Genomic DNA, 13,314 nt, shown 5'->3' on the forward strand with positions numbered 1-13,314 from the left:
AGGGATTTGGTATCTTTACTTCCTGCAGCTATACCGCTATGGATTTAGAAAGGGTGGGATTTGTTGCTGTGCTTTGGTGCTTTGCCTCAACAAAGATGTAACTCCTTACAGTATTTACCTTTGGATTGGCAATGCATCTTGTGAATGGTGAGGTGTTAAAGGTGCCTGTGTTGTCCTTGGGGGAGGACAAGAGGAGAAGGAGAGCAAGCCACTACAGAAAGGCCACAACTCTCCCATTGATGTGTTGCAGGAGGCTGTGCAGCTGAAACCCAAGCCCAGTTACATGTCAGACTTTGTGAACTATTCTAAGCATCAGTTGCTGACGCCAAGATGAGGGGGGGGGGGGACATAAGCGCCTCCATAAGAACTCCCAATAGGAACTGACTGCCACGACAAGCACCATCTGACATGCAGTCCCTTAATATTGGGCAATAGCGCTGTTTGTAGCCCCTGTATCACAGCCATAGCCCCACGGTTGGGTGTGGATGTGTTTCTGATGCTCCGCAGGGTTGTGATGAAACATTCTGGAGTCCAGTGCAGAGGGAGGTTTAGTGCGAAGGTAGATCGCTAGGAGCTGAAGTGACCTTGGGACCGCTTGCTGAGGGCAGGACAGAATTCCTGAAGGGACACATGGTCTAGAGTGACAAGACCATCTGCTCCAGCGCCAGCAGCAGCAGGAAGGTGGAGGGGGTCGGACACGGGGGGTGCTGAGAATTCCTTTTGCTGGGGTGTGGAGGGAGCAGATATTCTGGGATATCACTGCTAGCACTCCGCCGGGGAAACGTGTTTCTTTGGCATTTTTCAAGCGGAAATCCGAGGGAGATTTTTGAACACTTGATGGTGAGAGGGGATCGTTGCAGGGTTAAATGGGGAAGGTATTTCTCTGGTCCTCTTGCTCTCCACGAAGCGACCGGCGATAATGGTCTTGGTGTGTTGCTGTTTTACTTCGGTGGATCCAGTTTCCTCTCCATCTCGGCACAGCCGGAGCTGAGAGAGTGGGATCTTGTAGGCCTGCTGGCAGCGACCTCTCCGAGGATCATCTTCAAGGGATCTTCTTTGGAGTCGTTCTTCGCATGGCAAGGATCTACTTTCTTGCTGCCTCACTGAAATTGCATGGCCTAAACGAATCAATATTTGTATGAGGCGCCTAGACCAGAGATGGGCCAGGACCAAACCAAGCTGCAGATAGAGAAGGGCCTGAGGTTGTATCAGTCCAATCAGACGGACAAAGCCCTGAAGGTCTGGACAAACGTGCTGTGGAAGACCTCAGATCCTGGGGGGAAGTTTCGGGTGTTGGGGTGCCTGATCACAGCCCACTCGGAAATGGGAAAATATAAAGATATGCTAAAGGTAAGCCTCCACAAGAACTTTATGCTACAAACAAAAACATTTTAACCAAATCTGTGTCCTCTCGATATTTGTTTAGATAATTCATGTGAAGACATTTCTCACATTTTCCTTTCTGTGTGATCAGACTGGTGTTATGCAACGAGCAGTGTGTGTGGGAGTGGAGTGTGAGCCACTGAATAGCCCATTAACTTTATTTATGATCATGTCCAGTCGGGGTTTAACAGATCGTGCTGTAGTAGCATTTTTACATTTCTACTACGTCCAAGTGATAATTGAAGGAGAAGGGGTCAAAGGTCGGCGCCTTGGTTCCATTTACAGTGATCTTGAGAAGCATGGGTTAATGTGTGGCTTCCACGGTGCAGAGTAAATAAGTGCCCTGCAACCCGAGTATCAGTGTGGGGTGTCTTGTTGACACAACCATCTATACTCATGCAGCAGTCACTCTGAAATGAAGACTTTACAAAGTAGAGGCCTCATGTCTTTGAAGAAGGATATCATTTCTCTTTTTAGTTGGTATCTTTTTGAATGTAATCACCATGAACCTGCTTGTTCTCCATGGCCTCCCTCTCTCTCTTTGCAGTACGCTCTCACTCAGATCGACACCGCCAGGGAAATGGAGGACCCAGACTACCTGACAGAGGGTTACCTGAACTTGGCGCGCAGCAACGAGAAGCTGTGCGACTTCCAGAAAACGGTGTCCTACTGTAAGACCTGCTTGAACATGCAGGGTACCACCGTCAGCCTGCAGCTCAACGGCCAGGTTTGTCTCAGCATGGGCAACGCCTACCTCGGCCTCAGTGTCTTCCAGAAAGCTCTGGAGAGCTACGAGAAGGCCCTGCGCTACGCTCACAACAACGACGACAAGATGCTGGAGTGCAGAGTCTGCTGCAGTCTGGGAAACATCTATGTCCATTTAAAGGTAACATTTTTGTAAAATGATTGAGATTTTAATGTGCTGAACAGTTGTTGACAAAGAACTGAGGTCCTTCGTTTAAGTAAAGTAGAAAAACTATTGTCTAAAAACACTCTTTACAAGTTCAAGTCCTGTATTCAAATATTTACGTGAGTCAAAGTACAGAAGTATCATTAGCAAAATGCACTTTAGTATCAAAGTAAAAGGACCCTGTATGCAAAAGGCTCCTTTTTTTTAATTATTATTGTATTGTAGAATATTAAAAAGTTCTGTTTTTAACTAAAGAAAACAAATAAGAACATTTTAATGTTGTAGGTTTGCAAAATAAAGTCAAGTTCAGGTACTTGATAGTATATTACTGCATCACATTATATAAACTAAATGTCTAATACATTCATTAAATTAAAAAGTACAATGTAGTACTGCTGTATTTAAGTACTGTACTTCAGTAACTGTAGTAAGTTAAATTACAGCACACTTTATGATGTGCTGCATTAGAAATACTACTTTATCCTATTCTTTGCTTAGTATTTCCCTTTGACTATATGTCTTCAAAAGTGCTTGTATGAAAGACAAGTTGTGATACTTTTCTGTAAAATAATATTCTAATCTTTCTGAGGTTTTTTATGTAGGTAAAACATTAATTGGATTGCACGTGTGACTTGATTACGCAACCAATACTGATATTGCCAACGTATTTGTGAAGTATGAAAACACCGCAGAGCATCCAAGCAAACATCATTAATGGTTCGCTCATGTGGTACGAGGCTTTGTGAAACATGGCGGAGTGAGGGGGCTTATGTAGTACCCTTGACATCAGAGATGTGTAGGGGTAATCCCTCGGCTTCCTAGGGAGGATTGGTTTCAATGGGATTGTTATGAAGAGGCGTTTGAGGAATGCACATATATGTCACGTTATTTCATAATACTGGAGACACAGAAATACTCATTCTCTAAAAGATTATTTTGTTTGAATACTGTCAGAGATGGAATTTTCCTTAAGCTTTAGAAACCAAAATGTCTTTAGGATCTAAATAAGATGTTTGATGAAGCCGTTTGCTTTGCAGTGGTGGAAACTAACTAATTGACTCAAGTACTGGGCTTAAAGGTAGGGTAGGTAATTCACTTCAGAAACACTTTTTGTTATATTGCATGGAATGCTCTTAACATCCCGATAGCAATGAATAAATTAAATGCTTGACAATAAATATATACAAATATTTCATCCGTTGAAGCCGTGGCGCTGTAAAAGTCTTATCTGCCCCGGCCCGCGGCAGATAACGGGATGGCCTACCTGCCTGTCAGCCTTCCATCTCGTGCACAAACTTATCTCGTGCCCTCATTGGGTTGGAGGAGGGGCTCTGTAAGGAAGTCTGAAGGAAGGGGCAGATTTTTTCCGGTTGTGTACTTTCAAATTCTAGCTTACTTGAGCTGGTTTCTTCATTCTTACCTACCCTACCTTAAGTACACATGTTAGTAACTTGTACTAGCTGAATATTTTAATTTCTTTCTACTTATTGTTATTATGGACACCACTATTGCACTTTTTACTTCACTACATTTATTTGACTGCTTCAGTTGATATACTCATTCTGAATAGATAATACATAATATAAATCGAACTAATGAATACACATTGCCATGAAATTAGAAATTAAGATAACCAGCAGCTGTGTACAAAGTTATTTAAATGACTTTTTTGAATTGTAAGGTGACTTTTTTGAATTGTAAGGTGTCCTTTGGGTCTTTGAAAGGTGCCTCTAAATAGTATTTATTATTATTATTATTATTATTATTATTATTATTAATAATAATAATAATTAGCTCCACATTTACCAGCTGGGTTATACATACATGCATTACTTATCATAATCCAGTCATTTAATATAAATACATCTGAAATGGGCCTTTATGCAAAATGACTACTCTAGGGTACTTTAAGTACATTTGTATGCCAACACTGTTGTTACTGATGCTTGGACATAAGAGGCCTTACTCATCAGTATCCTCCGCCCACAGGACTACGAGAAGGCGCTGTTCTTCCCCTGCAAAGCCGCTGAGCTCGTCAACGACTACGGCAAGGGTTGGAGCCTCAAGTATCGAGCCATGAGCCAGTACCACATGTCTGTGGCCTACAGGAAACTGGAGCGCCTGCCGGACGCCATGGAGTGCTGTGAGGTATTGTTTTACTGTCCCAACACACAAGACGGGTCCTCAGAGACGGGACTCAACCCTTCAAAGACAAACCTACATAACTTGAGGAGAATGTCACAGTTTTGGTTTCCTCACAAAGTCCCCTGATGTCTGGTTGTTTGGATGTCGGAGCAGCAGATACATACAGTAGAGGTTGCTGACAGGTGCGAGCACCAGTTGTTCTGTTGTACCAGAAATATGCTCACAGAGGCGCTGGTTTGAAGTGTTAATGAAGAGGGTGGCTTTAGTTTTCACTCTGTTCTAATTATGTACCGAGGGTGAAAAATAACTTGATGTCATTGCCTTGGAGCGCACAAGTAAAGTAACAAGACAGCGGGGTGCTTTTCAGATTTATTACATTTGCAAAACACTTTTAGACAAACAATTTACACATGTTGTCATATTTAGAATACCAGAGTACAAGAGGAGTCCTAAAGGGGGAATGACAACAGCTCACGTTCCTGTTTCTGTCTGATTTATTTAAAAAATACACTCAACCCGATAAATGACATAACTGCATGCTAATTGTACAAGTAATTGAATAAAATGCAGCCGTCAATTTCTGGATTCCCACTCCTTTTTATTATAAACAACTCAGCCACATAATATTTAATTATTTACTTTTCCAACTTGAGACATTTTCATCTATAGCGAGGAGTAATGTTAGGGTGCATATTTTAAATGAGCGTACTTTATTGTCTAATACAATCATTTAAATGTAATTAGCTGCTGATATTAAACCAGAAAGTCTCATTTCCAAATGATACAAAAGGATTTCCCCGAATTTCAGATTATTAAATGAAGTCATTAACAGTTAAGGGGTCAGACAAGTTCAATGCCTCTTCTGACCCTGTATGTCCTGCACTCCAACAGGAATCTATGAAGATTGCTCTGCAGCACGGTGACCGTCCTCTGCAGGCTCTGTGCTTACTAAACTTTGCAGACATACACCGCTGCAGGAGTGACGGTGATGTGAGTAGACCGGTTAGCTCTCCAATACGATTGTATCTTGTTTCATGTATCTTTCAAAGAGTTTGGACTTTTCTATTTATCTTCCTTTCATTGTGTTTTGCTCTGTCTTTCATACCTTAATGGTGGTCAATTCTCTTCATCCCTTTAGAAAGCATTCCCTCGCTACGAGTCTGCAATGGGTATCATGACTGAGATTGGAAACCGTCTGGGCCAATCACAGGTCTACCTGGGAGTTGCAAAGTGTTGGCTTCTGCAGAAAGAGTTGGACAAGGTGCCAATTATTTTATTATCTCCCTTCAAATATCACAGTCTAAGAGGCATAAGCGTTTCTCATATAAAACCTGCTTCAATGTTTTTATTTCCCAGGCTCTTGAATCTTTGCAGCGAGCCCAGGAATTAGCAGATGGGATGGGAAACAAGGTAACTGATGTTTCTATAGGACACAAGCAAAGTAAAGCTCCAAATATTACTTGATAAATTGCAAAAGTTGTTCGGCTGAAATAATTGGCATTTAGTTTAATAATGCTTTTTTTTACGCAAACACGGCAAACGATTGTCTTTAGTAATCTTTAGTTCCAGGCTAACATTGACATGTGACATTGACAGTGTGTTTCTGATTGGCCCTGTAGCTGTGCTCGCTGAAGGTGCACAGCCTGAGTGAGGGGATCTATCGGACCCGGGGGCAGCAGGAGGAGCTCCGGGAGCAGGTGGTGAAGTTCCTGCAGTGTGTGGAGGAGCTGGAGCTCTACTGCGGCATGTGCGGAGAGTCCATCGGGGACAGGGACCAAAAACTGCAGGCATTACCCTGTTCCCACATCTTCCATCTCAAGTGGGTGCTCTTACACACGTTATTATTTTTCTGTTAGAAAAATATCACTCGTCACCGGCTTGAGCTTCAATATCAGGATACATGTATTTATTATCCTTGCAATAATGGAAGTAGTCATCACATACATGGGACAACTTGTTCCCAGAACAGTGTGCTGTCCATACATGCTGATATACAAGAGAGGGTGTTTCACAGTCACAAGATGATGCAGGAATACCGGTTCAAAGCAGTATACAATGAGTACTTCAGATTAGCTAAGACCCACGTCAGAAATGATCATGCTTGTCACATGTCTATCTCCATAGAGGCTGAATCATCATGTTAATCGTTGTCACATAGCGATCATAAGCCTAAAACAGTCCTGGCGCTCTTCTAGGTAATCATACATCCTGTTACGTACACAGCTACGTAGGGCCTTTGTTATCATGTGCTACTCTGATATTAGAAGAGTACATTCAGTATTTTCCCAACAATTTCAAAGACAGAGGTGGGAAGTAGTGGAATACACATACTTTGTTACTGTACTTAAGTACATTTTTCTGGTATCGGTAATTTACTCCACTACTTATCTTTCTGACGATTTTTTACTTTTACATCTTACATTTTTAACACGAATACCTGTACTTTATACTTCTTACATTTTCCAAACAGGCTTGTTACTTTAGTTTTAGAGTCATTGCGTGCCTATTCATTTTAACATGATCCGTGTATCCATCATTTCCTGGTCTTCTCTAAAGAAGAGGGACCAATGAAAACTTTGTCATTTTGCTGTTGTTCAGCATCGAAACATTCATTATATATATACAATGACATTATTACAATACGAATTAGAAGATCCTTAATGTTCTATTAATATAAAGCGAGGTCCAGTTACCAGTTAGCCTACTCTATAAAACAGTTGGTAGTTATGGGTACTTTTTACTTGAGTACATTTCGAAGCCAATACTTCTTTACTTTTACTTGAGTAAAGAAGTTTATTCAGTACTTTTACCAGAGTATTTTTAAACACTGTACTTCTACTTGAGTAAAGGATGTAACTATGTACTTTTGCCATCTCTTTGTATTGTATTGAAAGAGACAGTGACAACATTGAAAAAGTCAACATTTTATTTTTTCGAAATTGTGAGAACAATTCGAAGTTCTGAGAAAGTTCTGAAATAAATTTGACAAGGTCGAAATTCTGAGAAAAATGTACTTTTTCGAAATTGTGAAAATAAATCCCAAAACTCTAAATTCTGAGAGAAATTCTTTGATGTTTTTTTAATTGTAATGCTTGATTGACTATTAAGAAAAATGCAATATAAGTTAAATATGTTATTAGTAATATCATGTTTACAGATAAACCTGCTGACACTAGGCTGTTCTGTTCCTTCAGGTGTCTGCAGACGAACGGGACGAAGGGCTGTCCCAAATGTTTCAAGTCCTCCATGAAGCCTGGATTTGTGTGATTGTGCGACTGTGTTTGTGCGTTGGATCTGCAGACACAGCGTGATGCCTGACTGATCTGAGAGCAGCAGGCAGCCTCGGGGTATCCTGAAGATGTTCGAGGAGAAATAATTCACTGCTCTGTGAAGAGGATCCTGAACTGAACCCAGTGTCACAGAGTGCCGCTGGAGGACACTTTCAAGGCATCCATCTTATTATCAGTCTGTGAGTTACAGCCGACTGAGGGGTGCGACTGACAGTGTTACATTTCGATATAAGCTGAAGAAGAATGAACCTACTTGTCTCTGACGACTGGCCTTTTAGGTGCAGATTTAAAATTCTAGAGGAATATGGACCGTCAAAAGAGCGTTTATAACTTGTATTTGCTATTTTCTGCGTAGTAATAGTTTAGTCAAATCAAGATGAAATGATCGTCAGTTTCATTTCATCCAAGATTCAACCTTTTACACTACATCCACTTTTTCTTTAATCGACAGTTTTCTGATTTATTTTGTATCTTTTCCAGAAGACAGAGCCGTTTCTGAATTGATTTCATACATGGTATATTTATTATTGTCTTCATGTACATACTATTCTCATGTTAATTTGTTTTACATTTTTTGAGGTGTTTGTAAAACCCAGAAGTGGTCGAAAACCTCTTAACCATTCAAAAACTAGTAAGTCTTTACAGAAAAGGCATGCTGCTGTTTTTATTTCTTTATTTAGAGATAGAGGAGCCGGATCACACATAATGTTCATGGAAATGACTTTTCTGTCCATGTTTAACTCTTAAATCTGACGTCAACACAATATTGTGGCAATTTGAGGACATGAGAAAACCTATTGGGAAAGGATCTTCTCGACCAATCACATACCAGTCAGATTACTATTCATTTATTGTGGAGTTTTAATATTTGTAGTGTAAATATTACATGATAAAATGTCAATATACAGATTGATATTATTAACTTGGAGAGGCTTTGTCATTTTAAGGTGGTTTTGAGAGAGAAAGCCCTAAAAAAGCTGTGCTATCAATCAATTATTATTGCATGTTTTATTTATAATGCCCAAAGAATTACATCAAATTATAAATCCATGTAACTATATTTACTTATTTCGGATTTGTTTAATATAGTTTTTCTTAATATTCAGTGGCTTTTATCATTCATATTCCTTATATATTTGTTAAATATATTTTACACATTATATACTTTAACAATATAAGCCATGTCAATCTAAACATCGTGGCTGAAACCAGGTTTTCCTCTAAAACTGTAACTCATACTAAATGTATTTTTAGTAAGACAGTTTTCAAAAGTAGCCTACTAACATATAGATGTGAGCCCAAAATAAATGTATTTGTGTGATCAAAACACAGGATGAATAATTTAACGAATACCGTTTACCCTTTTTGAAACATTGATAATTTAAACATATAGTAGTACTTAGTTTTCTCTCTCTTCACAGCATGTGAGCAGGTCAACAGCCTTAACAGAGAGACTACGGCATTTACGTGTACTGCACAAGCACTTAATTTTCACCTAACCTCACTTCTGAGCAGCACCAGGAACTTGTTTGGGTTCCCGGCATTCAAATTAATGTTTATTCACTGTCTGTTTACATGTAGCACAGTCGTAAAACGTGCAAAGAATCAAATAACTATTCTTGGTATAAATACGATTTCACTGCCACTGCCACTTATCTTTAACAGTTTTAACTACCTCTGCTTCTGCCTCCAAGCTTCGCCCTCCTTAGAGGATTAATGCAGTAATAACACAACATTTAAATACATGTAGGATATGTTATGTTTTTCTAGACATTATGCTGATATAACCATGGTTTAAATGAGTTAAAGTCGGACTGGAATGCATTGTTAATATATTTATGCATTGAGTCAAACCATGTAACTGTGTCAAATATAGAAACATGTCATTAATGAAAATAAAGTGCAGCAGGAGTTTATTGTGTAATCTTATTGCTGGTATTCACCATGTGTACTTTTGTTATCATCTTTCAATGTCAGTCTGCTTCCATCGCTCAACAAGAGTTTTGTTATCGTATGTGGAACATTCAACGAGCATTCAACCAGTCGTACTAGTTTGCCAACATTTACAGAAGTTTCAACTAAGCCATAAGCATCGTACCGCCTTCTGTCACAACACCTGCAACACTGGAGGTTTGTTTTCCTGTGAGCTCACTTTGCAGGAAATCTTCCTCCTGATGGCAGCGCTTTCATTCTCTGAAGGGGACTTACTTTGTCCTCAATGCTCTGATATTTACTACCTTCCCGTGCTCCTAAATTGTGGCCACAATATTTGCAGATTTTGTTTAAAGAAATTCTGGGAATGGAAAGGGTGTCGAGAATGTCCTGTGTGTCAGGCTGTGTCTGTCATTGGGAGGCCTCCTATCAACCTGGAACTAAAGATAGCTGCGGACGAATATCAGGTGTTAAAGACCAGAAGCACTCAGGACGTTTGTCGGGTTCACAACGAGAAGCTGAATATTTTCTGTCACAATGACCTCGAGCCAATCTGCCTCGTCTGCCAAACGTCAAAACAGCACAAAGTTCACGAGTGCAGCCCAGTGGAGGAGGCCGCCACACAGAAAAAGGTAGAGTAAAAATAGAAACTGGGGAAATAACAAGGGGATTTACTGCAAATATTCTCCAACACAATGACTTGTCTGTAGTGAAGATGTGTTTGTGTCCGGTTGTTTTTCTTCTAGTGTAAAAGGGGATTGGGCTGCAACTAACAATTACTTTCATAATAGACAATTAGTTAGTTATATAAAACTGAGAAAAGTAGCACATTGATGTTTTGTCAATTCATAGAATAATAGTTTCAGCTCCAGATTTAGACTGTCAATTATTAATCTTTTGAATATTTCAGAAAGAAATCTCAGCCATGCTGGAGTCCTTGAGGAAACATCTCAGATTATTGAACATGACAAAGGTGCAATGGGAGGAAACCAAACGCTATATACAGGTAAAGATATAATTGTGTGTTTTGATATACCTCTAATATTTGAATTCTGATTCTTTAGTCTCACTCATTCAGTTTCCGCCAAGATAGAAAGTTCCTTCCCGGACGACACGCAAATATTCTTTTATGTGTCTGCCAAAAATATATCCACAAACATTCCAGAGCCAAGTGAATCACAGTGAGGAAGCGATAAAGGAGGAGTTTGAGAAGCTGCACGTGTTCCTCAGGGAGGAGGAGAACAGCAGGCTGAAGGTGCTCAGACAGGAGGAGCAGATCAAGACGCAGGTGATGTGTGAGAAGCTGGAAAACATCGAGGAGCAAATCAAGACCCTCTACTCCACCATCAGTGAAGTCGAGGGGGCCCTCAGAGCCAAGGATTTAACATTTCTACAGGTACATCTACTGCCATTGTTTACGTGACAATAAGGCTTAAAGTGGGGATATATGAGGTTCATCCATAGTCAGTGTATAAGCTACACTAAGGGGTCGATGGCACCCCCCCAGAAACAGACAGCAATAAGGGAAAAGGAGCAAAGCAATGCATTGCTGTCAACAGGGGACACCTGAAAAATTCACATTATATTGAAATTGTTTGCTACGTTTGTGAGTCCGGTATAACCAAAGTCACACAATAACACACACAAAAGCAGCAGTAGAGGTACAATTACTGGCTTTACCATAGAGAACGGCTTTATAAATCCCATCAGTGCCACAAGATGCTAAGAGCAACCACTGTGCACAGACCACCAATGTATTTGAATGGACATTTTAATCCTTCTTAACGACAATATACCAGATTGATCAGTATACTATATGTAACAATAGGCTCTGACAAGGTGTGACTGTCAACCACAGCCAGGCTGATCAACATTTCAAAGCTATGAGCAAATGACACCTTCATGGCCTTAGGAGCTTGGTGTCTAACTTTACGATTGTGATTTCCATTTGTCATGTATTATTTTATTAATGTTTCCTTTCATGCATACATTCAAAAATATTTGTGTTATTTATATAGTGTTTCTTTTTACTCAAACGACCCCTGCTGTGCGTATGGCTACACACCTCAGATTTAAATAATAAGCTGCATTTATTTCACTTTCTTTCTGGATCTTTAGGACTACAAGCAGACACATAAAAGGTATGTGTAACTCACCATCTGCCAAACGTAGCCCTAACGTGTCTCCATAAGTCAATGTTGTAATTATTTCAACATGTTTCAGGGTCAAATGCACCATTCAAGCGCCGCAGTGTATCAGAGATATCCTGATCAACTCTGCAAAGCATCTGGGCTCACTTAGGTTTGAAGTTTGGAAGCAGATGGCCAGCACCATCACATGTGGTGAGTGAACAGAAAATGGCTTATAAGTAAAGAATATTTTCACCTATTATGCAAAATCCACTTTTTCATGTCTTTTATACATAAACATGTGTCCTCTCTGTGTAAAGAGATTCTGAAAGTTTCAGCAAAAAAAGATGTGCGCTCTTCTTGCCCTGATCCATTTTTTTATAAAAACCTGTCTGAAAAGGAGCTGATCAGATTGTGGCCACTTTGTGATGTCATGTTTTTTTGGGTTGTGTAACCATTAGCCAATCAGCAACCAAGGTAACACCCGCCCACCTTATCCCGAATCTCCTCCTCGAGCACCATTGTGTTCTTTTTAACCAAATATCTCTGAGGGGAGGGGCTCCTTATTTTCATCTAAAGTTAAAGACAGAGAATCAGCACTTTTGAAACAGGGCTGAAACAGAGGGGTTTATGGGTAATGCTGCAATGATCTGTTCGGTATTTCGAGCCAAACACTTCAGAGACATGTTTTGTGTATAACTGAGAACTATAATATATTGATGAAAAAGAGTATTATAGGGGATCTTTAATGTACTGAATATTTGTGATACTTTCAGTCCCGATTACTCTGGATCCAAACACGGCCCAGTCCAACCTGAAGCTGTCTGAAGATCTGACCTGTGTGCAGTTCAGCAGTAAGCAGCTCCTCCCTGATAACCCTGAACGCTTCACCAGCCGTGTGTGTGTGCTGGGGGCCAGCGGCTTCACGTCAGGGAGGCACAGCTGGATGGTGGAGGTGGGCCAGGGCAAAGACTGGCACATCGGAGTGGCCCGGGAGTCCATCAAGAGGAGGAGTACCGTCTTCCTCAACCCCAGCGAGGGTTTCTGGGTGATCGGTGTGAGCAATGGAGACTCGTTCTGGGCTCAGACCTCGCCTCGCACCAAGCTGGTGTTGAAGCAGAAACCTGAGAAGATCACTGTACAGCTGGACAATGATAAAGGAAAGGTTGTTTTCATCAACGAGGCCGATTCAACAATAATATACACTTTCAAAGACAGATTCACAGAGAGGATGTTTCCCTTCTTCTCCCCTGGGTTGAGTGCAGAGGGGAAACACTGCAGCCAGCTGATCATCTGTCCTCAGAAAGTAGCATTGCACATAGAGTCTCACATGCAGTAGACACATGGTGCTAGTGTGGAGGGAGACGTTGCAAAAGTTTCAATATGAAGTTCAGCAGAAGTTACATGACACTGCATCTGATGGTTGCACAGGCATCATACTGGATAGGTGATGACATAATACATGGTGCTTGAGTTGAGGAAGATGTATGACACTGTAGCCTACTGTGTAGTTGATGAAATAAGA

At 40.6% G+C, this 13,314-nt stretch overlaps 2 protein-coding genes across 2 annotated transcripts; both read left to right on the forward strand.

Moving 5' to 3' along the window:
• The first annotated feature begins 6 nt into the window (after positions 1 to 6).
• On the forward strand, positions 7 to 9,675 carry rapsn (receptor-associated protein of the synapse, 43kD). The gene is made up of 8 exons (XM_034085393.1): positions 7 to 1,350; positions 1,931 to 2,269; positions 4,283 to 4,441; positions 5,330 to 5,428; positions 5,577 to 5,699; positions 5,795 to 5,848; positions 6,058 to 6,257; positions 7,633 to 9,675. The coding sequence occupies exons 1-8, from the start codon at positions 1,159 to 1,161 to the stop codon at positions 7,703 to 7,705; spliced, it is 1,239 nt and encodes a 412-aa protein (XP_033941284.1). The 5' UTR covers positions 7 to 1,158; the 3' UTR covers positions 7,706 to 9,675.
• A 141-nt stretch (positions 9,676 to 9,816) lies between these two features.
• LOC117448175 (zinc-binding protein A33-like) lies at positions 9,817 to 13,244 on the forward strand. The gene is made up of 6 exons (XM_034085342.1): positions 9,817 to 10,292; positions 10,571 to 10,666; positions 10,826 to 11,056; positions 11,779 to 11,801; positions 11,884 to 12,002; positions 12,566 to 13,244. Exons 1-6 carry the CDS (start codon positions 9,903 to 9,905, stop codon positions 13,126 to 13,128), a joined length of 1,422 nt encoding a protein of 473 aa, XP_033941233.1. The 5' UTR covers positions 9,817 to 9,902; the 3' UTR covers positions 13,129 to 13,244.
• The last annotated feature ends 70 nt before the right edge of the window (positions 13,245 to 13,314 follow it).

Source organism: Pseudochaenichthys georgianus, chromosome 6 (assembly GCF_902827115.2).
Source record: "Pseudochaenichthys georgianus chromosome 6, fPseGeo1.2, whole genome shotgun sequence".
NCBI classification, from domain to species: Eukaryota; Metazoa; Chordata; class Actinopteri; order Perciformes; family Channichthyidae; genus Pseudochaenichthys; species Pseudochaenichthys georgianus.

Excerpts from the sequence above, each read along its gene's own strand:
- rapsn (XM_034085393.1), top strand. The coding sequence starts at position 1,159 with ATGGGCCAGGACCAAACCAAGCTGCAGATAGAGAAGGGCCTGAGGTTG. Across the intron at positions 2,270-4,282 it reads ACATCTATGTCCATTTAAAG|GACTACGAGAAGGCGCTGTT; the intron begins GTAACATTTTTG and ends CTCCGCCCACAG. Across the intron at positions 6,258-7,632 it reads TCCCACATCTTCCATCTCAA|GTGTCTGCAGACGAACGGGA; the intron begins GTGGGTGCTCTT and ends CTGTTCCTTCAG.
- LOC117448175 (XM_034085342.1), top strand. The coding sequence starts at position 9,903 with ATGGCAGCGCTTTCATTCTCTGAAGGGGACTTACTTTGTCCTCAATGC. Across the intron at positions 10,293-10,570 it reads AGGCCGCCACACAGAAAAAG|AAAGAAATCTCAGCCATGCT; the intron begins GTAGAGTAAAAA and ends TGAATATTTCAG. Across the intron at positions 11,802-11,883 it reads TACAAGCAGACACATAAAAG|GGTCAAATGCACCATTCAAG; the intron begins GTATGTGTAACT and ends AACATGTTTCAG.